This window comes from Mesoplodon bidens (genome assembly GCF_964165515.1).
Source record: "Mesoplodon bidens genome assembly, chromosome: 3".
Classification (NCBI taxonomy): Eukaryota; Metazoa; Chordata; class Mammalia; order Artiodactyla; family Ziphiidae; genus Mesoplodon; species Mesoplodon bidens.
Genome location: NC_138178.1, coordinates 146,411,946 through 146,436,020, shown reverse-complemented (window position 1 = coordinate 146,436,020; position 24,075 = coordinate 146,411,946). Strand labels below are relative to the sequence as shown.

Here is a 24,075-nt window from a genome sequence, read left to right as displayed (position 1 = left end):
GAGACAAGGATGTGGAGAAACTCAAACCCTCATTCCTTGCTGATGGGAATGTAAAACTGGGTAGCCATGATGGAAAAGAGTCTGGCAAATTCTTTAAAAAGTTAAACATAAACTTACCATTCAATCCAGAAATTCCACTCCTGGGAATCTATCTAAGAAAAATAAAAACATATCCACCCAAAGACAAGTATACAAATACTGATAGCAGCATTATTCGTAATAGCCTTGAACTGGAAATAATCCAAATGTTCGTCTACTGGTGAAGAGATAACCAAATTGTGATATACCCATACAATGGAATATTACTTAGCAATTAAAAGGGATGAATTACTGATACATGTAATAATATAGCTGAACTTCAAAAACATTATACTAAATGAAAGAAGCCATGTGCAAACACTCCATATTGTTTGATTCCATTCATATGAAATGCCTAGTAAAGATAAATCTATAGAGATAGAAAGCAGATACATGGTTGCCTGGAGGAGGGAGTGGGGTATAACTATAAATGGGTACAAGGTTTCTTTGGGGGTGATGGAAATGTTCTCTGGTAATGACAGCACATCTCTATAACGGTACTAAATTCATTAAATTGTACATTTACAATGGGTAAATTTTGTGGTATGTAATTACACCTTAATAAAGTTTTTAAAACAAAGCGGGGATGGAGTACCAAAGTCATCACAGGTAAATCATCAGGTGGCAGTAGCTAGATTACCTGAGCAATCCTTAATTTGGGGGGAGACTCTCCTGTATATCTTAAAGAAAAATATATCTGAATCTCAATTTACATGAATGCATATGATGATTTCATGTGCGTGTATGTTTAATCTTGGTGATTCTTTTAGACCTCAGATAGTAAGACTTTCTTTCTCTTTGATACCATAATACTCTTTCAGACCGAGAAGAACATAGAATACTGAAAAAACCTGATTCAAAGATGACCATTTCTTTTACAGGGAGAAAAAAGTAAATTAGGAAACGTTAAAAAAAAAAAAAAAAAAGGCAAACCTGAGAGAATTTCTCAAGGATGATGTCAAGATCAACAATAGTAAGTGTTACCACATTTTGCAACGCTCAGAGTTTCTGGCAGGTGGCTTTCTTCATCTATTCTCACCACCGGCCAGGGCAGAGGAAGTCACCAGGCAGATAAAAAGAGATTGAGTTTCAGCGCAAGAAAGTGATTTGCTCAAGGCTCCAGAGGCAGTGAGCAAGCGGCGCTGGAAACCACCCAGGCCCAGAGCGGGGCGTCTGGCCGCACGAGATCCCCCAGCCCCCAACCACGCCTCTCCTTGCAGGTGCAGCCCCAGAAAGCCGCAGCCCCCGCACGGGCTCTGCGAGCCTATCCAGACAGTGGGTTTGTGCGACAGCACAATTCTTTGCCCTGCGAGAAGGCCTGGCCCACGCACAGACAGCTGGAAGTCACTTCGACCCCTGATGACACCGTTCAAAGCCTCCTCTGTTTGGCTTTTTGATTCCTGATTGACATTCGCTGGCGAGTGGAGATAAATGCCGGGCTGAGGACAATGTTGACCGGCTCTGACTATTCTCAGGGAAAGACTTTTCAGAATAACAAACAAAACAAAACAAAACCCCCAAAACATTGGTGTGCTTATGGGACTGAATAGAGCCCAAGAGGTCCAAGGAAGCAGGGCCGGGCCTTTCAAGGGGCTGGCAAGTCCATTGAGGAGTTAATTGTTTGGGTGTACAATGAGTTTATTCTGACCACATACAAAGAGCTTTCTCTTCCAGGTCCTTCAAAAGCAAATGTGTCAAAGGGGCCAGAGGAGGAATCTGTATTAATGGCATCTCTTGGGGTCTCTGAGACTGAGGAACGTTGGAGAATGACAGAAAAAGAAACCACCACCCCCGTCCTGAGACTCGGAAGGTCTCTCAGTGGTCCCAAGTCCCCTTTAATTCTTGGGTTCTGCCCAAACCATGCCCATCACTGGCCACCCTCCCTCTTGTATTCATTTAGGCTGCCATTGGCCGTCTTTTGCCAAGACATGGAGATACACTTCAGCCTGGTAGAAGTGCTGGAAGGTTCTTGCTTTTGAAGCGACCACACTTATGCCAGAGCCATCATCCCCCTCAGCATGTGACTCAGGGACCCAGTGTGAAAGTCAAGATGACTTATTCTGGGCCTCACAGGGAGACAGTGGTGCCTGTTTGCAAAAATGTCCCTTAAGAACCTGGCCTGAATCATACCAGGAGGAGGATGGAATGTTAGTTAACCTCAACCTTTCCTGAGATGCATGTCCCAGGACCAACGAGGCTCAGAAATATACTGTGAGCTGTCCTGATTCTGACCTTTGAGAACACAAGTTATCTGGGTACTTCGGGTCCTTTCCAGAGCAAGAGATGAATCTTTTACATTCCATCTACCCACTTGCACACTCCTTCCCCAAAAAAGCTTAAAGCTGTCTTTTTGCAAGCAGTTGGCCACACCGTCAAGCTCCACATTTTCTTGAGTAAGAACGGAAACAAGAGGCTGGTGAAAAAGGTAGACCAGAGATGGAAGAAGGGGGCGTGGTGACAAAGCGGAGGAGAAGTAGGGGAGAGGTGGCCCTGGCAGCAGCAGAGTTGGTTCAGGGCTGGGTTCACCCAGAGACGGGGCTAATTTTTTTAAAACTCTTTATTTTGAAATGATTATAGAAATGATTTTGCAACAGGTAGTTGCAAACAAAGAGGTCCCATGTACCCTTCACCCAGTGTCCCCTAGTGATAGCATCCTTACAGTTAACATAACTATATGGATAACATCATAATAGTATAATATCAGAATCAGGATATTGATATTGGTGTAATCCAGGGACCTTATTCACATTCCACCAGGTTTGCATGTACTTATTTGTCTGTGGGTGGGTGGGTGGGTGGGTGGTGTGTCATTCTATGCAATGCTATCCGTGTGCAGATTCATGCAACCACCACCACCACCACCAAAATATAGAACTAGTCCATCACTACAAACATCACCCACGTGCTACCCTTTTATAATCACACTTCCTCTCCTCCACCCCGTCTTTCACCCCTGGCAACCACTAATCCTTTCTCCATCTCTATAATTTTGTCATTTCTGCAATGTTATATAAATGGAATCATGCAGTATACAATCTTCGGAGGTTGGACTTTTTCACTTTGCATAACGCCCTTGAAATCCATCCAGTTGTTGCTGCATGTGTCAGCGGTGTGTTCCTTTTCATTACTGAGTAGTATTCCATGGTATGGATGCACCTCAGTTTGTTTCACCCATTGAAGGACATTTGGGTTGTTTCCACCCTTGGCTATTACAGATAAAGCTGCTGTGACTATCTGTGTACAGGTTTTTGTGTGGACATAAGTTTTCATTTCTCTGGAATAAATGCTCAGGAGTGCAATTGCTAGAGTATATGGTAAGCATATGTTTTGTTGTTTAGTTTTTTAAGAAACTTCCAAAGTATTTTTCAGAGTGGCTGTATCATATTACAGTCTTACCAACAATGTATGAAAGATCCAGTTCGTCTGCAGCCTCATTAACATTTGGTATTGTCACTATTTTTATTTTAGCTCTTCTAATAGGTGTGTAGTGATATCTTATCATGGTCTTAATTTGCACTTAAACATTTTTTTTATTGAAGTATAGTGATTTACAATATCATGTAAGTTTCAGGTGTACAGCATAATTCAGTTTTTTATATAGGTATATATGTGTGTATATATATATATATATATATATATATATTCTTTCTCAGATTCTTTTCCCTTATAGGTTATTACATCATATTGGGTATAGTTCCCTGTGCTATACAGTAGGCTCTTGTTGGTTAACTTGCACTTTTTTATAGCTAATGATGTTGAACACCTTTTTGTGTATTTATTTGCCCTCCACCTATGTGCTTTGGTGAGATGCCTATTCATTTATTTTGCCCATGTTTAAATTAAATTGTTTTTCAACTGTTAAGTTTTTTAGCATTCTCTGTATCTTCTACACACGTCCTATGCCAGATAGGTGGTTTGTAAGTATTTTCTCCCAGTCTGTAGTTTTTTAACTCTCTTAACAAGATCTTTCCAAGAGCAAGTTTTTAATTTTGATTGAGTCCAATTTATCAATTTTTAAAAATTTTGGATCACGTGTTTGATGTTCTCAGACACCAAAGCTCAAGGTTCACCTAGCTGTAAGTTCTGAAGATTTTCTCCTATGTTTTCTTCTAAAAGTTTTAATAGCTTTAGATTTTACATTTAAGTCCAAGATCCACTTTGAGTTGGTTTTTGTATAAGGCATGGGATTTAGGGAAGGTCTCGGGGAGTTGTTTTTGTTTCTGTCTGTGGATGCCCAATTGCTACAGCACCATTTGTTGAAAGGACTATCCTTCCTCCGCTGAATTGCTTTTGCACCTTTGTCAAAAATCTGTTTGCCATGCTTGTGTAGGCCTACTTCTGGGTTCTCTTTTCTGTTCCATTGATCTCTAGGTCAATAGGACAGTGAAAATACTCTGTATGATACTGTAATGGTGGATATCACTACACATGTGTCCATTCCCACAGAGTGTACAATACCCAGAGTGAATCCTAATATAAACTGTGAACTTTGGGTTATAATGATGTGTCAATTTAGGTTGATCAGTTGTAACAAATGTACTCACTCGGGGGGGGAATATTGATGGTGAGGGAGGCTGCACATGTGTGGCGGCAGGGGGTATATGGAAAATTTCTATATCTTCCTCTTAAATTTAAAACGAAGTCATTAAAAAACAAAAAGAAATAAACATTGAAAAAAATGTGGAGTCACCACATTTGTTCAGATGATCAAAGGGAAGCATGGATTGAAAATTCATAAAGGGTCATGAAGGGAATAAAACACTAAAGATCTCTTGGTTTAAAAAAAATCACATAGAGTGATTCCTCCCACTTTCTTTTTCTTTTTGAAAATTGTTTTAGCTACTCTAGTTCCATTGCCTTTCCACATCAATTTTAAAATAAACAGCCCTTGAAACTCGTGGCTTTCTTTCAACGGGTGCAACAGGACTGGAGAGTGACAATTCCTCGGCCTTGACCACAGGAGCTATGTGGTGCTTGGAGCTGGAGAAGTAGTTCGGATGTGGCCCTGAGGCCTGTCCACCCACGGGCTGAAATCGCTGGCTCCCTCCAGCTTGCTGGGCCACAGCTGGAACTGAACTCATTCATCCAAGGAACAGTGAGCCAAGGAACATATTCTCGGTGGCCTGACAAGCTCTGGGCTGTCTCACCTGGACTTTGGGGGCACCACAAAGGTACCAGGCATAGGAATCAAGAACTTGCCGGTGGGCCATGCTCATCCCAGGCAGCCTCCTTCAAGGGTCTTTCCTTAGAGGCTCTGGTCGTGGGAGCTGCTGACCAGGGCGTTTGCAGGTGCCACCTGCCTTCCCTCCCCTGCTTCCAAGCATCCCAGTATCTAGAGGTCTGTGCCCCTCTGGGAGGCTTCACCTCCACCCGAAGATACCCTCTACAAGAAGAGGCTAAGGACCATTAGAATGTGAGCTCCACAAGGCGAGGGCTCTTATCATTTCACTTGTTACTGGATCCTCACTAACTAAAAGCTGGCACTTAGTAAGGTCTCAATGAAAATTTGTTGAATGAAAGAATAAAAGAGCCAAGTATAAAAACACTAATGGTTACTAACAACGCCAGGGACTCATTAGAATCCATGGCTAGAAGGCTTTTCCAGGTCACTAAATCCCATTTCCTCTCTAGTCCTTGGAAATCAGGATATGGCAAGGATTCACACTCTTCGTTTAGCATCCTCCATGCATAAACTTTCTTTTGGAGACCACAGAATAGGGTCTGAGATGGAGGGCGGGGGATGAGTAGACGGAGCCCTGCTGGGGGAGTAATTAAGCGTGGGTAGAGGGAGATATGGTACATGCATGAACACTCAAGCACCCTCGCACACACCCCTTCTGCAACCCATCTCTTCAAAGCTGATATAGTGATAAGCCAGGCTTGGTCCAGGGTGGCTCAGACACCAGAAAGCAGCAGTAACCTGCATGCAGAGAGGAAAAGAGCCACCTCTCATGGGCCTGGAGCTGCTTAGGCACCGTTTGTAGTAGGCACGTATCAGAATGAATGCTTCTTCACAGGGAATTCCAATGTGAGCTGAGGCCAACCCACAGAGGTCATTAGCTGCCCAGCTCCATTCAAATACAGCCCAGAAGCAGCCGCATAGCACAGGGAGATCAGCTCAGTGCTTTGTGACCACCTAGAAGGGTGGGATAGGGAGGGTGGGAGGGAGGGAGATGCAAGAGGGAGGGGATATGGGGATATATGTATATGTATAGCTTATTCACTTTGTTATACAGCAGAAACTAACACACCATTGTAAAGCAATTATATCCAATAAAGATGTAAAATATATATATATATATATATATATATATATATATATATATTTAAAAAAAAAAGAAAAGAAAAGAAATCCAGCCCAGGCTGGTAGGTAATCGGACTTGAGCTATCTGATGGCATGGCTGACAGATCAATTATGGATCCAGCCTCCCCCTCTGTGCTGGGGGAAGAGAAAAAAGAGGTAGCTGGGAAGAGGTTAAAGTCACGTGAACAGGGGTGATGCTCCACGTGTAGAATGCTCTGAGATAGCCAGCCTTGCACACCTCAGCCAGGCTTGAGGCAATGGAGTAAACCTCCTTCAGGTGTGCTTAACCACCACGAGGGCGGAGGCTAGAGGCTGCTTGGTCCCCTTCATCTGGGAGACCCGCCATCCATCATCCCTGCCCTGAGCACCTCCCTCAGCCCTGAGTGAGAGTGCTGCTATAGCTCCGTCACTTGAGCGACAAAGGTCTCCAAGTTGGCACCAACCTGTAGACCAGACGTCAGGAGAGATTCTAAAAACTGAGACCCAGAGAGGGACCTTGGAGAAATAACTGTGACTCACTCTTCACTTGGAACACAGACTACGGAGTAGCCAGTGGGGGAATAAAAGAAGTTTCAGCAAATTAAAGGTAGGTTGGATTTTGGAAGTTTCGCTTCTCTCCAAGATTGGTTTGACAAACACAGAAGCCCATGCAGAAAGTGTAAGGAGTTTGCTATTGTTTTTATTCTTCTCTCATTTTCCTTACACTGCTCACTCCCAGACCTCTAGGAAGTAGGAAAAGAGAAAATTGCAGAAAACTCCCAATAACCCTATATTTTCATTTGCCATCTATCGAAGTATCACCCTGGGATCTATAAGGTCCTGGGCGCTCAGGAGAAAAAGTTCCCAGAGAACTGCCAGAAATCATTGCCCAAGTGCTCTCCCGCTATTCTCCCATTTAATCATTCTTCACCCGCCCCATCAACACCCCGCTGGAGGCTGAGAACTTCCCTTCCACACCTCATAAGTAATGAAGCCCAGGACCAGTCCCTGACTTTGTGTTTGGTTATCCTGGAAACCCCCCAAATCACCCATATTTGTTAGCATCAAGACCCCTAAAAGAGGCACCTCAGGAAAATCCACAAGCCTTGGGGGGCCAGGAAAAGCTTCTCAGGGTAAAACCACCATCTCTAAACACATTTTGCTTCCCATCCACTTTCCTGCTTCACTGGAAACCCCAAATTCCTTTCTGTCTCTCAACTTCTGCAGCTTTCGACTGTTTTAGCAGCAGATCGTCAGAGCTCAAGGGGCTGCTGGGGGCCCTTTCCTCTCTTCTGATATTCCTCTGTAGCATCAATAAAACACATGTGGCTGCATGTGTGCCCTCCACCCCCCAAAACACACACATACTCCTTCCATCTCTCTCCGAGGGCGAGGATGGACGGAGAAGGGAGGGGTAGCAGGATGGGAGTGCCCCAGATCAATGGATATTTGAAACTCAAACACATGGCCCGGGACCTACCCTGCATGTGTTAATTACCACACATGTGCCCATAAAGGAGTCTGTGAAACACAAGGGGCCCAAAGAACAGAGCGAGGCAAGGACATTCCAAGGGATTAAGTAAACAGTCTGAAGTTCTGACCCTCCTCCCCTCCCGGAGCACATGCATCTGGGTAAGATAACCGGACCTCCCTCCCTCCGTCCCCCACTTCTCCCCTCGGGCCCACACCTGTGGACCCAGGATCAGGAGCGACCCAGACCTCCTTGCGAGCCAGACGGCTGTGACCTGCTACCGCCTGGCCTCTCTCCCTCTCCCCTGCCTCCCGCTATCTCCCTGGGCCTCTTCCCCCAGCCTCCTCCCGCTCTGCCTTTCTCCTTTTTCTCCTCCTCTCCTTTGGAGGACTGATTCCTGGCTGGCAACCAGACCCTCCTTCGCACAATACGCCTTTTCATTCCTCCCTGGTGGAGAGAACTGATCCCTTCAAGCCCCATCCGTGGAGCATGTTCAAAAAGGCAAGAGGGTGGGGAAAGAAGGAGCTGGGTCCGTTCCTCCCCACCACCACCAACCCCCCAACACACACACCCAGACCCCCGGCCTCGCCCCCTTTCTGGCCGTCCTCCGGGCTTAGCATCCTTCTGGGCAGGTCTTGGGCTGCAAGCTCCGGCTCCAGGGAGATGCCTTCTAGGAGACCCCACATGTGGGCATGAGCTCAGACAACGGTCCTTTGTGTCCTCCCACCTGCTGCCCTCCGGAGCACATTCCATTCTTAAGCGGCAGCTGAAAAAGGGACCTCGGCGGGGCCGACACAGGATATTATAAATGCCCTCTCGCACCCTGTTCCCATTCAAACCCCAGCTTCCTGGACAGGTGTGGCTTCAGGTGGCCCTTCCTACAGGTGGCCTGAACCTGCTTTTCACTGCACTGCCCATGGCAGACAAACAGAAGAGATTCAGCACCTCTGTGGACCCTCTGAAGTAGAAGGAAAGAGAGGCCACTGGGCAGAAGTCAAGTGTCAAGGGGCGAGTCAGCCCTAGCATCTCCCCCACCCCTCTGCCAGCCCTTTGCACCAAAAAGGAAGCCTCCACACAACAATCTAGGAGGGAGGAACCCACCGGGGTAAGGGAGCAAAGAGCTAGAAACCACTGGAAACTTATCCCCCTGACACGAGGCTTCAGACCCTACCCCCCTGTTCCCTGCATCATCCTTGGAGGAATTGGATTCCCCTGCCTTCTTCCAACTGGATCAGCAAGAGCCCACCGTGACCACAGGTCTGGTTCTTATTGTTATCCACAGGGTACAAAGCCACAACAAACTAGAAAGGACAACCGGGGAAGTACTTCTCTGTGCAGCTGAAGAACCAAAATCCTCTGGTTGGCCTTTCTTGCTGCAGGTGCTTCATTCAGCATCATGCACTCAGTTCCCTTTGGTGGGGAAAGTCTGGGTGGTCCGTTTTGCATGATTGCTCTTTTTCTTCCCTGCCACCAGGACCTCACGCCCAGGAATAAAGGCTATGCTCCTGAAGACTTCAGTTGCAACAAGCGAAACTGAAGGCAGCTCCCTTTTCCAACCCCAATAAATTACAGGCAGACACGCCACTCACAGTGTTGATGATTTCAGATCTTTGCAGAAAGTAACGTTCATCCCCTCTCCTCCTTGCCCTCCTAGAAGGGAACTACCAACACTGGAGGCTGTCTCCCCCTGTGCTTGGAAGGACCTGGAAGGGTGCTTGCTCCCTTCTTTCACCCACTTACTCGTTCCTGCTCGCTGGAAGGGGAGCAGCCCATCGGGTCGCTTGGTCCATGGTTTCTAGTGGGTGGTGGTATCACCAAGTTCCACTTCCATGTCTTCTTGGAGGGACAGCATGTTCTCCAGACTCTCGGCTCCTGCGTTCAGGCAGTGGGACTCTGCCTCCTGTTCTGGTCCCCAAGGAATAAGCACTTGGGGCAAGGTCCAAGGCTTTGCCTTGGTCTCCCTGTGACTGCGGTGGAGGGTAAGCCTGTACACCCCACACTGATCCTTGCATGCCCAACTCTCCACATGGACTCTTATGAGCATGAAGTTCCCAAGGCCCAGATGCAGGCGGGAGGGCTCAAACTCAGTCGAGACCTCTGGTCTGAGTTTTACCCGAGGGCACAAAATGGGGCTTCTAAAGTGCTCGCATGTGCAATAAAACTGATACCTGTTTTCCATGCAACTACCAATGTGTATGCTGCCCTAGAAGTAAGAAGCGGTGGATCCTAGTGCCAGCACCCTGGAAAGGATGGTCAGCACATCCCAAGGACCTATTCCTCATGTCGGCTGGTCCACTAAACAGCACTCAGACAAATGCCCTAGTCGGGCCAGCTGCACAATTTGTAGGGCCCAGTGCCAAGTGAAAATGCAAAGCCTCTTGTTCAAAAAGCAGGAAAAAAGGTGCCACAAAAGACACTAAACTATCAAGCCTTATCCTCTCTTCCATAGTCTCTCTCTTGACTTGTCCTGATGTTCTTTAATTTGCTATTTAGCGTTGTTCTAGGTAATGAAAAATGAAAACTCTAAGCGTATTACGGAAGCCCTGTAGCCTGCATCACAAGAGCTATCTGCCAATGGGGCTGCAGCAGGTAAGCATAGTACACGTGTCTCTTCTGCTCACACACACACTTCTTTGTCCCACTGGACTATACTTACAAAACTCAAGTTCAAAGGAAAATAATTAAGAATTTCAAGATAACAGCTGCATGAGTCACCTGCCCATGAAGCATCTAGTCTTAGTGAAAAGAATCGGGATGCGCTGGGACAATTATCAAGGAAAATCAAGGAGGAAAAACTGTTCAGATGGATCTCCAAAATAAAAGAGTCAGGGCAGACTCGGGCATACCTGCCTTCATTGTGCTTTTCTGTTTAATGCTGGCTACACTGGTAGCTTATTGACTGAACTTCCCAGGAACCAAGAGTCTCAGGGTCCCTGCCAGCTCTGTGCACTGCACTTGCTCACCTCTCTCAGAAATTCTGGGAGCTTGGTCCCCACCGCCATACGAGCCTTACTTACCTCCAGGCTTCTGGGAGGAAACACAGAATAAGAATGGGAATTTTCTGCGGGGCACTTTTAGCTTTCACCCCAGGCTCCTTCCATCTTGTCTAAGAATGCCTGCTTGGACTGGCTTTAGAAGCAAACATTCAGATAAAGCGTGAAACTCCACTCACCTTTCCTTCCTGAGTTACCCTGGCTCACGGGCTTATCGGTGACTGAACCTTGGGTGAGAGGGGAAACAAAAACACAGACATTCAGAATGCATCGCGGTTGGTTTCTTTCAAAGAGTTGGTAAAGCCTGATGTTATGAGCATGTGGTTATGTATATATATATATATATTGTATACACATCTAGGAACATTATATACAAAGTGAGTACATACATACATGTGACTGGGGTTTGTTTAACATCAATGTCACTGATATCACAGCGCCGTTGAGATGAACAATGATTTCCAGGCTCCCTGGCAATAGTCTTGACCAGATTTTTACAAAATTCCACAACCACATAACTCCTTTGTTGAACATTCCACTGACTGCCCCTCACCTCCACTTCCCACCAACTCCATGTTCTGAGCCCCATCCAGCCAGGGGGGGCCAACTGAAAAGAAAACCCCTCTCACTGCAAATGCAATGACTGACATCCCTTGCTGGTTAGGGCAGGAAATCGGCGATTTTCCATCTGCATTAAGTAGAAAATTGTTGGCCCAATTGTAATGAATGGGCCAAAATAGTCTGAGGCATGGAAACAATTTTCTAGATGCAGCGTGTTCCTCAAGGAGCGGGCAGTCTGGGGGTTTGGCCAAACGCTTTGCCCTGCATGTGCTTGGATGCCCTGTGCCGCCATCCGACGGTCCTGACCCTGTTGCACCTGCCTTTCCCATGACACCCAACCCCACACATGCAGGGCACAGCCAGCCCAGGAACACCAGGGCATCTGTGGAAGTCCCCGCGACAAAAGAGAAGAAACCCATCATAATCCAGAGCCAACCCCTTCTCCCTATACTAGCTTTGTGAGAATTCAATTATATTTCCCTGCATGACTTGTTTCTAGCACATTTGTTTGCTTTAAATGAAACTTTCCAGGTCATTTGCAAGGAGGGCTCATTCCTCCTCCTCCCCCTCCCCACACCAACCCCAATTAAGGTTTCCAGTTTCCATGTAAACCACAAATAAAGTAAACTTTCCTTTTTGGCCTGCAAATTTTGGTTTCCTAATGTAGATACTTACGGCCCTTTCCACTCACCTTTCCCCTTATATAGCAGGGCTGGTTGAAAAATGAATAAATTTGGGGAAAAAAAGGAAAACGTTAGGACAGCAGGACTGCCTTTGGAATTTCCCAGAGGTTTTAGAATAATGTTTTAGACTTTGCTTGCACTTAAAAATTAAAAATAAGTAAATAAATAAAATCTCATATACACAGATTACAGAGAAATAGGAAGCAGCTGGTGGATGGGATAGGCTTTTTTTTGTTAACGCTGCATAGTGAATTAAGGGAGTGTCTTGAAGTCCCTTTCCATCTGAATGGAAGTGGGAAGTAGGAAGCTTGCCTAAATCCGAAAGGCACAATCCCACAAAACTGATCTAAGAACAAAATTTCTCTATGCCTATAAAGTTGGAAATAAAAAGGACTTCATTTTTCCTATGGACTCACCCAGAGGGTTGTTATAAAGCAGTGGTTCCCTAACCTGTCTCATCATGAGAACCACCGGAGAAGCTCCTAAACACGTGGACCCCAAGTCTCCATGACCACTGGATCCGAATACGGAAGAAGCCTCGACACCTGGGTTCTTTTGAATTCCCCAGGCACTGCTGATGACAGCCAGATTTGAGGGCCGCGGTTATGAATGTTTTCCATCACCACACATTATATTGTTCAGGGGTTGCAAACGTATGGCAACGTAGACCACCACCCTCCTCTCCTGCACCCGTGAAAGACATCCCTAATTGGTTGTCACAGCCTTTGATGTTGAACTCCAACGCAGTCTTGAAATTTATCTCAATAAAGTGTGCACCCAGGGCCACGAGCAACCAAAAGCACACAAGCTACAAACTTATATGCCACGCTCTCTAGAGGTTATGGCCGATGCTTGAGAAAAGAGCATTGAACCAGAAACTTAAACTCAAAATAAATAGATACGTACACACAGACATATACTGACCCTATCACCCAGCTGACAACAGAGCAAGCATGTTTGGGTAGACTCCTCCCTGACCTGGAAGAGGGCTCATAACCACCACCAATCTTTCAAAAGTGCACCCACAAGATTCAGGAGACCAGCCAAGGGGGTCTCTCTCCCACCCTTTTCTTTCTTCCCGCCCTTCCCTACGGTACCTGAACATACAGGAGTTTTATTCTGCACAGAAGAGCCACTGATGGGCTTCCCATCTGGGGTGACACACCAGCAGTACCCCGTGTAAGTATGGCACTGCACCTGTTCGGGGAAGTGGGAAGGGGAAAAGAACCGTAAGTCTTGGGTCACAGTATCCACAGTCACCTCCCAGCTCCTTCAAAGCATCCCCAGCATAGCGGAGAACTCCTTCTACCTGTCACCCAGCATCCCTCCCCCGAGTGGCCCTTGAAGGCTGGCCAGACAACATTGATTACATTTTCTGTGTGACCCCCAGGAGCAACCATAGCAATTTACTGTTTCCTTATGACATTTAATGCTTAATCTCTTATACCGTACTCGGATACGTTCACTGTGTATTCCATCCATTTGTAAAAAGTTGATTGGTGAACTAATTTGGCAAGTACAAGTTGGAATGTCACCACTGTGGGTTGGTATGACCCTTCTTGAAGAAGCAGAGACAAGGGAAAAGCTTTTCTTCTTTTTCTAGCTTTTCCCAGCATCCGTGCCTATAGTCAGCCTGCCTATTGATCCCATGGCTTTCTTGAGAAAAGGGCACATGTGATGGGGTTACGGTAAAAACAAGGCCACTTGTGCCTGCAGGTTCTAGTTCTAGATGCCCTGCTGCACCACTGTGTGATCTTCCTCAAGTCTCTGTGATCGGGTCCACGCTGCCTGGGAATAGTAAATGAGAATGAGGCTTTTGGCTTCGTTCGGAGTAACTCTCCTTTCTCTCTCAATAGCTGTCATTCTGTCTACATCCTCCACCCCACCCCACCATCCTTTTCCCACCCACTTTCTACACAAATCAGGGCATCATTCCCCTGCGTAAAACCCCTCGATGACTGGTCATCGTACTCAGGATGGAGACGATGCTGATGTGCACAAGCTTGAGGGCCCCCATGATCTGCCCCCTGCCTATCCCCACAGCCTCATTCTACTCCCAGGTCTCCACACCCCCCATTCCAGCCACAAGCTGGAATGAGCCTTTGAGCCTTTGAGGCTCACAAACACATCCTAGGGTCTCATGATTCTGAACTTCTGTTTGCTCCAACTGGTCAACATGCCCAGAATACCATTCCCCAACCCATCCCAGCACACTCCCAAACCCTCTGTCTTCCCACCCCATTCATGATACACCTTCTTCTTAAAGTGCTCCCAGCCTCCCCACCTCCTCTCCTTCCTTCCTCCGACCCTCCACACACCCTGGTTCCCCAAATTCAGAGCCCTTATTACAATGAGCTTAATGGTTGATCTGTCTAGTCTATCTCCCCCATTAGACTGTGACCTCGCTAAGGCAAGGGACTGGATATTGGCTATTTCTATATTCCAAGCATCTAGCACAATGCCTGACGTTTATTGTAGGCATTTGATGAGTTGAATAAATGCATGAATTATCATATTTCCTAAATTCCTGGTCTCCATCCATTCTAAAAATATAACAACAATTTAAACAGCCCTGCCACACTAAATGTAGACCTCAATTACAAGATGTGTGCCAATTGTACAGGCATTAAATTGTGCGGAAAAGGTGCCTCTTGGGATCAAGGACACATTAGAATTGAGGATAGACAATAACAGCATACAAATCAAGTGGTGAGGGATACAAGGAGTACAGGGGTAAAGGAGAGATTTGACAGCCTGGGTAAAATCCAGAAGTTATCAGCAAGACAGAAAAGCTACAGAAAAGGCTTCTGCTCTCGTGTGGGTACCAAACATCACAGTTTTCCCCAAAACTAGTTGCTTCATTGAGACCTACCCATAGAAATCAGGATAAGAACAAGATGCAGGGCATCTTGTTCCTACCAGTAAAAAATGAGCATTTTTATTTACCTCTACTGTCCATGCAGGGAAACTGTAGTCCATGCCTTTACCCCAGGACCATGTTTCACTCCTGCTTCCTCTCGTGGAGATAATCCATAACCCCATGGCCAAGGTTCCTACCCCAGATTCTCACCCAAGATCCATGTCTTAAGGCAGGTTAGTGCTACCTTCTGAGGAAGCCTAAGGGTGGAATGGAAAGAAACCCAGACAGACCTGGGTTTGAATCCTGATCCAGCAGTTACGAACTGGCACGTTACTTAGCTCTCTGAGCCCCATCTATAAAATGGGGATAACAGCACCAAACCTGAAGGGCTCTGACAATGAAAACAGTGTGAGTCCAGTGCCTGGCACAGGCCGGTGGCCGGATACAGGATGGCTGCGGCAATGATTGCTCTTGGCTGTGTCAGAAACACCCGGCAAGCCGGCCTCCTAGTGGGCCAGAGCTCCCCTGGGAACCCCCGGAGGTTCAGGTGGGAAGTACTGCTGGGAACTTGGAGTTCACCCCTTCAGGTTCTGTCCGGCCCACAGGGGATGGCTCCGAGGGATGACTCCTTGCCAGTGGCAGCATTTTAATGGGGGCTGGCTTGCTGTTTCTTCCTCCTTGGCCAATAATCACCTCTGGGGAAGCCTGTCCCTGGGGCCAGGTGGCCACGCCAACTCACCTCTGGGCCCCTTGGCTCCCACGGCCAAGGCCAGCCTCCCTTTCCGTGAGGATGGTACCCCACCCAAGTCCAGCTCCGAGGCTGCACGGAGCACCCCTCCTCCTGGGCCTGCAGAGTCCCAGCCAAGGCTACTGGGGACAGAAGCACATGCCTGAGGAAGAGACTGAGCCCAAAGCTTTGTTTTGGTGGATTTAATCTGACCTCGCAGCTCAGAAGGTCCCAAGGGCCACATGCTCACTGAGAGCGCCCATTGCATCCGTATGGGCTCGGGGACACTGCCTCCCAGCCCCCAGCCAGGCCCACAGGCCCAAACACGGGCCCTTTCTCCCCAGGGCCCTCGGCATTCTCCTCAGCCCAGGCTCCAAGGAACAGACTCCAGATGAAAAAACCCTCAGGCTGAAAGCTGCTTCCAAGTACTTTAGCATTTTATAACTGGAATTGAATGAGGAATGGTTGCCATGTTCCTCTGAGGCTCGGAGTCCACCGTTATGGGCACACCTGCCCCAGGTGTGCTGCAGGAGAAGGAACAACAGTGAACAAAAGAAGACCCAGAGGATGCAGGCAGGGTCTCTGCCTGCAGGAAGTGCTGGGAGTGCCCAGCAAGGTCACTTCCCTTTGCTGAAGGAGTGCTGAGTGAATGGACCCATGGTTCTCAACTGAGAGGTTGTTTGTAAGTTGTCTTGGGGAGTTTCCAAGATGTCTTCTTGAAGAAAAGGAAATTACAAGGAGACGGAAAGTAATGGTCATCGAGTCAGACTGCAGCCCACCTTCCTTAACTGACCAGGTCTGCCACTTCATTTTAACTGAACCACTGAACTTTCCAGCCCTCTGCAGCCTTGGAAAGGTTCACAGTCAAACCAAGTTTCAGCCTGTCCATGACTATTTAAAAACGGGGAGATAATAATACCTACCTCACTCAGTTGTTGGGAGGATTAAACTAGATAATGTAAATAAAGCACTCAGTTCACATGGTAAGTGCCTAGTTAAACTTAGCTATTTATTTTTATTATCATTATGTTATTTTTTAGCCAACTCTCTGTACACTCAAAAAAAGCACAGCTAGGTTCTCTGGTAGAAACTAAAGAACATTCTATTCTGCCCAGCCCCAAGGGAGGGGGCGATCTGAAATCAGCAAAAAGTGTGAACAAGTTTGAGTAAGGGAAGGGGAAGCTTGTTTTCATACAGAAATAGTTCTGTTACTGTCAGATGAGAGAAGTCAGGTTTCTTGCAGAAAAGCAATCAGGATGTAAATTCTATAGAACCAATGGTTTATATATACATGATCAAGAGGTAAATCCTACCTAGTTTCACCTTCTCCCTTGCAAATGTATTTATTCTTTTAAATTAGTAAGTAATCCCCTTTGCTCTATCTCTGCCCCACAGCCCACACACCAGCCTCAAATTAATCAACTCTCAGACTTAATCTATGTGAAAAGCATGGGCCAAGAGGAACTGACAAGGCAATTGACTATTTCTAGTGTCTAGCATCTAGTGCAGTTTTCAAATCTCAGGGTTGTTCTAGCCACAAAGGTACAGATACAAACCATGGCGTTTGTTCCTACCCCACTCTGGAATATTCTGGGAAGGCTAAAGGGTAAATTGATGGGTCTTCCTTAAGAAACAAAAAGTGTTTTTACATCAGCCTAAGTGAGGTTACTCTCTGGTTATACTGTAACTACGCTGTGCATATATATCTGGTACTCCTAAAGGTGCTTTAAAAACAGTGTATTCTTAGGTAGGTAAATTTCATCTCTGACTCATATACTTAAATATTTTTGGCAAGAAGCCCTTTGCAAAAACAGCCCAGCAGTGTACTTCAGGTCAACCTTTCTGTCCAAATTAAGGCAAATCTGAAATTATTTTAAGCTTGTTACATTAGGTCAATTTGTGGACACCTGGAAGAACGTGGGAGGCTAGGACTCTGAGGGCAGTTGAGTGACTGATGAGCAGAGAAGAACAGAACAAACACCAGCTCACAGGGCAAAGCCAATGGGGCTTTGGAGGAAAGCCAATGGAGGAAAGCAGGAGAAAAGCAAGGGAGACAACGGACCAGGTAGAGAGACAAGGATCACTCAGGTGCCACGCCCCAAATGGAAAACAACACCTTCTACATTTACAATGACTTTTCAATCACCACGGTGACAGACACATTATCTCTTTTGGGTCTCAAGGTCACCCAGTGTGCAAATCTTTCCTAGGAGAGGTACAGGGAGCAGAGGTTACTTGTTCAAATGTTACAGCTAGTTCGTAACAGCACAGGGATTCAGATACCGATCTCCAAGCTCTCATAAAATTTCAGAATTGACAGAGCTGGAAAAAGCCTTAGGGATCACCAGTCTCATCCAAACGCTTTACAAATGAGGAAACTGAGACCCAGACACAAGAGAGGTAGGATGAGGGCCAGGACCTAGTCCTGGCAGACAGAAGTCCCCCCAGACCTGGAAGGGAGATGAAGAAAGGCCTGGGTCCCAGTGCTGGTGTCTGAGGGAACTGTCTTTGTGCCCTGTAATTCTCTGGCAGATGGAACTCTTTTGGGGGAGAGGGAGAGGAGATAAGATAAATATTCAAATCAAGAGTCTTTTGCTCCAGTTTGAGCTAGAGGCCATATCTGGAGTGGTTCCGACGATAGCATGGGGGCCTCTGCTGTGCCCCCTGACCAGCCTGCTTTCTTCTGGCTGTTCTTGGAGGTCTTCTTGGACAGGAGTCGGACCTTGCATCCTAAAGCAGCTTCTTTGTTGTTGGACTTTTGCTCTTTTTCCTACCAGCTTCCCTAGGAGAACAGTCTCCCTTGCGTGTACCCACTTCCTTCCCTTCTAGTATGTGAAGCTTCTCTTCCTCCACCTTTACGTCTGTCACTTTGATACAGTGATGAATACAGTTGGTGTCCTATTGGGTGTGACTAGGAATTATTGGAGATGAAAGGGTTCTCTAGCCAAATAACTTTGGAATATTGGGTCAAATAAAATTAAAAGGTTTCTTGACTGCAGAACTTCTCAGAGCCTTAAATCAGTTCATGATTCAGCTCTGAGAGGAAGATATCATTTGCAGCAATTCATAAACTCAGTTAACTGTGGGACCCTCCCTTAACTTTGTGTGGGTGAAACCGAATCCCCTAACACTGAGTTTATTATTTTTATTTATTTATTTATTTATTTATTTATTTATTTATTTTTGCTGTACGCGGGCCTCTCACTGTTGTGGCCTCTCCCATTGCGGAGCACAGGCTCCGGACGCGCAGGCCCAGCGGCCATGGCTCACGGGCCCAGCGGCTCCGCAGCATGTGGGATCTTCCCAGACCGGGGCACGAACCCATGTCCCCTGCATCGGCAGGCGGACTCTCAACCACTGCGCCACCAGAGAAGCCCCTGAGTTTATTATTTTTAACCTCTCTATCTAAAGCGTTATTCTCTTTCTTGTCCCACCCTTGTTCCTCTCAGGATTGAGGAGTATCAAAGAAAAGGGGGAAACCAAGCAGGACCCTGCAGGGCCCTTCCAGGTACCAAAGCCCCATTTCTTATTCGTAGAAAACTACACTAAACGAAAGGCTTTAGTCTCCTAGGCCTTCTCTGAGTTCCAAAGAGCAGACTCAAGCAGTTACTAATTAGGGAAGTGAGAGAGTACAGAAACAAAGGAAAAGCAGTGAAGCAAGAAAAGTAATGATCGCTTAAACAATACTTCAATGATGGTAAAACACAGTCCTAGCTCCTCCTCCAGGGATATACATAACCATCTGACACACATCTTTGAGTTGTTCTGCAGAAACTAAGACCCCTCCACCCAGGTGGAGGATGGTGACTGCAAGCTAAATAGAAGCATGTGGACCCCAGATTGGTTGGAACCAGAAGGTTGCTGATTAAGATCCAGAAACATCACCCTGTTACCTCACCACCAACCAATCAGAAGAAAGTCCATGCACTGCAAGCCTCACCCCAAATGTTGCCTTTAAAAACCCTTCCCTGAAAGCTGTCAGGGAGTTCAGGTCTTTTGAGCATGAGCTGCCCATTCTCTTTGCTTGGCACCCTGCAATAAATGCTCTACTTTCCTTCACCATAACCTGGTGTCAGTGGATTGGCTTTGCTGCACATGGGTGAGGGCAAATGGACCCAAGTTTGGTTTGGTAACACAGGGAGCATTCCATGGTAGTACTAGTGCTTTCTGAAACATGATTTTTTTCAAAAAAAAAAAAGAAAGAAAAAGAAAACAAAAAGCAGTAAAATGAAGTGCAGGGCCTTGCTATATTTCTCTGCTTTTCCCAGTCGTACTTTCTCACTATCCAGGTATCAGGCTTTCATTTAGTTTACTCTTTTATGAAACAATTTTCCTCTGGCAAATCCCCACCTCCTTTTCTGTAATGCTTTCTCATGCTCTATCTATTAAGAAATCCATCCTGAATTGCCTTAGACCTTCATTGACACCTGGGAACCCCTCCAAGGCACCTCTACCCTGTGGCTACATCACCCCATTCCCATCCCTTTTCTTTGCACTTCTTTTGTAAAATAGAAAAATGTGAACCATATGCAAAGGGACAGGCTTGATTCAGCATTCTTCTAGCAACTACCAAACTTGTAATGAAATGACTACTATCATGTACAGGAACATTTCCTAGTGGGAGAAAGTTAAACTAAAAGCAGAAGGCATGTGGCTATTTCTCTAACTCTCCTTGGCAGTGGGAGTATGAGACCTTTTTTTTTTTTCTTTATAATCTTCCAGTTGCTCCAAATCAGTTAGTAGGTTTTTTGGATTAAGCTAATGCACAGTGATAGTTAAGCATCTTGCAGTAGATCCACCCAATAACTTTGTTTCAGGGCAATATTTTTAGCAGGTACATTTTCCTTTTGTCTGCATACTCTATAGAACCTCTAAGAAATTGTTTTTCCACAAGTGCCATGTACCCTGGCTGGATGACTGAGTCCCTGGGCCATCTGGGGTTGCCACTCATCTCCCTAGAACCTCTATCTCCATCAGAAGCTGCAGGAGAACATTGTTTATCGTGTTCACAGTAAGATTTACCTGGAGGGCTTATGAAAACAGATTCCTGGGCCCCACCGACAGAATTTCTGGATTCATTAGTTCTGGGGTCTTCTGGATAACACGCATTTCTAAGAAGTCCCCAAGGGATGCTGCTGCTGCTGGTTCAGGGACCACACTCCAAGAACCAGTGTTTTAAAAGACACTTGGTCACTCTATCCTTTCTGGCATTTATCATGAACTACTAAAGAAACAAATACTTTTCTAGGTGGGAATTTGGGAGCAAGGGGCCTTGGGACAATACTTCTCTCCAAAGTTTTTCTGTTCCAGTTGTTCTGATGACATGTGGTCTTTTAATTCATGGATCTAGTGATTCGTGGCATTAAATCTTCTGGGTGATTTCACACATGGAAGAAAGTTTGATTATAGTGAGACGAGCAGGGGAGACAGGAGGGATGTTGTAATCCTTTTGGTCTGGCTAGCATGAGCTGTTTCTCCCTCTGTTTAGAAGAGGTTGTCCCACAAATGTCCCCCTCATCTTTAGTCAGGTCTGGCTGGGAAGCAACAGGATGCAGAAGAAAAAAACATGGCTTTGGAGTCAAAATGAGCTGGGTTTAAATACCATCTCTGTGTAACTTTGGCAAAGTCACTTAACCTCTCTGAGCCTATTTATGAAATAAGGCTAATGGTGCCTACCCTGAAGGTTACTGAGAAGACAAAATGAGACAAGATACATAAAGCATCTAAAATAGTGTCAGGTGTAGAGTATGTACCCAGCACAAGCAGATTTCATCCCTTTCCCCTTCTGTTTTACAGAGAGGATGTAGGTTGTAGCTTCAAAGCACTGCTATTCTTGCTGGCTGTAGACACTGTCTCCTGCTCTATGCCAAGTCTAGGGAGGACTGTCTGCTGGGGAAAGAGGGATTTTCCTTTTAGAGTATTTGCCTCGTCCTCCAGAGTTTAATGGAGAAGATGCAAGGAAGGAAGATAATCCCTCAATTTCAAATCCTCCTAAATGTGGGAGTCCTTGTTGACTATGTTTTTTATGAGTCGATGGTGTAATGTGGCTGCCAACGTGATATTAGTCAAGCAGTAGTGTGTTTAGAACAAGAGATAATCCCATTCTTCCCCAAGCTGTTTATGACCACATCTGAAATACTGTGGCCAGTTTGGGGAAGGACACTCTATAAGGGGCACCTTAGCAAACTGAATTAAGAGGAAAGAGGCCAGGAGGAAAGAGAGACATAAAACCCTGTGATATGGGAATGAGCAATAGAACTAAAGATCTTTGCCAGGGTGAAAAGAAATATTTGTTGGCTATAAGACAGGATTTCACAAGGACATAATGGTGTCTGTCTTCAGATCTTTTTGTGGAAAGTGTGATTTCTGTGGAATCTGTAAGTTCCTTAGCTAGAATGGGGGTCCTCTGTTGGAAATTATAACTTTCAAGTCAATGTAGGGAAGGAATTTCCAACTAAATTGTCCCAAAATGCATTATGTTGTCATTGGTGGTAATAAGTTTCCTGTCTTTGGTGGCAGTCAAGCAGAAGATAGATGACTGCTTGGTGAGAAATTGTCCCTGGATGTGGTGGGGCAGGGAGAGGAAGGAGATGAACCAGATACATCTGAGGTCCCCTTTGACCCAAAAGTTCTGTGATTTTACAACTGTGCCCTAAGTTGAACTTTTGCTGGTTAAGAATAAGGTAGAAATTTATGAACCAGTATGTAATTGTCAGTGTAAGGACCATTTTTCCAAATACATGATGAAAATATTTTTTGCATTTTCCAAAAAGTGAGAACACCATCCCCTCCACCACACACATAAAGATATTTATTTAAATCTTAGTGTTAGGGCTTCAGGGACACAAAGAACTTTATTTTCTTGAATTCTGCCCGCTGATTTGGTACCTAGAATGGCCCAGGTTTTGTAAACAGCAAATATGACACCTCTTGTTCGTTCACTTCTATTTCCATTTCAGGGGGAAGATATCAAATACGTTTTTACGTTTTAAAAATATCCAATGGGGGTACCTTCAAGATGGCGGAGGAGTAAGATGTGAAGATCACCTTCCTCCTCACAAATACATCAGAAATACAACTACATGTGGAACAACTCCTACAGAACACCTACTGAATGCTGGCAGAAGACCTCAGACTTCCCAAAAGGCAAGAAACTCCCCACGTACCTGGGTAGGGCAAAAGAAGAAAAAAAAAACAGAGACAAAGAATAGGGACGGGACCTGCACCTCTGGGAGGGAGCCGTGAAGGAGGAAAGGTTTCCACACACTAGGAAGCCCCTTCACGGGCAGAGACTGCAGGTGGCGGAGGGGGGAAGCCTTGGAGCCACGGAGGGGAGCACAGCAATAGGGAGGCGGCGGACAGCGCAGCAACAGGGGTGCGGAGGACAAAGTGGAGAGATTCCCGTACAGAGGATTGGTGCTGACCAGCACTCACAAGCCCGAGAGACTTGTCTGCTCGCCCGCCGGGGCGGGTGGGGGCTGGGAGCTGAGGCTCGGGCTTCGGTCGGATCCCAGGGAGAGGACTGGGGTTGGCTGCGTGAACACAGCCTGAAGGGGGCTAGTGCGCCACAGCTAGCCAGGAGGGAGTCCGGGAAAAAGTCTGGAACTGCCTAAGAGGCAAGAGACCCTTGTTTTGCAGTGCGCAAGGAGAGGGGATTCAGAGCACCGCCTAAAAAGCTCCAGAGACTGGCGTGAGCTGCGGCCATCAGCACGGACCCCAGAGACAGGCATGAAATGCTAGCAGCCACCAAGAAGCAGCAGCTTCCTTTTTTTTCAGTATAGTTTTTAGCACTTGTTATTATCGGTAGATTGGTTTTTTGGTTTGATTGTTTTCGTCTTTCTTTCTTTCTTTTGTGTTTTTTTCTTTTTTCTGTATTACTTTTTAATTTTTTTATTTTTAATAATAATTTTTTTATTTTAATAACTATTTTATTTATGTATTTATTATTTTTTCTTTCTTTCTTTCTTTTTCTTTCTTTCTTTCTCCCTTTTCTTCTGAGCCGTGTGGCTGACAGGGTTGGTGCTCCGGCTGGCTGTCAGGCCTGAGCCTCTGAGGTGGGAGAGCCAAGATCAGGACATTGGTCCACCAGAGACCTTCCAGCCCCACATAATATCAAATGGTGAAAGCTCTCCCAGAGATCTCCATCTCAACACTAAGACCCAGCTTGACTCAACAACCAGCAAGCTACAGTGCTGGACACCCTATGCCAAACAACTAGCAAGACAGGAACACAACCCCACCCATTAGCAGAGAGGCTGCCTAAAATCATAGTAAGGTCACAGACACCCCAAAACACACCACCGGACTCGGTCCTGCCCACCAGAAAGACAAAATCCACCCTCATCCACCAGAACACAGGCAGCAGTCCCCTCCACCAGGAAGCCTACATAATCCACTGAACCAACCTTACCCACTGGGG

General features: G+C 46.1%; 1 protein-coding gene across 3 annotated transcripts in view; it reads right to left on the bottom strand.

Annotated features, from left to right (window-relative positions):
• Positions 1–24,075, bottom strand: part of SMOC1 (SPARC related modular calcium binding 1) — a 155,615-nt gene that overhangs the window by 41,306 nt on the left and 90,234 nt on the right. For all 3 annotated transcript variants that reach the window (XM_081229104.1, XM_081229105.1, XM_081229106.1), the window contains exons 4-5: positions 13,167–13,266; positions 11,005–11,052 (exon numbers count right to left, since the gene is read on the bottom strand). In XM_081229104.1, coding sequence (XP_081085230.1) covers positions 11,005–11,052; positions 13,167–13,266 — 148 coding nt within the window. The remainder of the gene's footprint in view (positions 1–11,004; positions 11,053–13,166; positions 13,267–24,075) is intronic.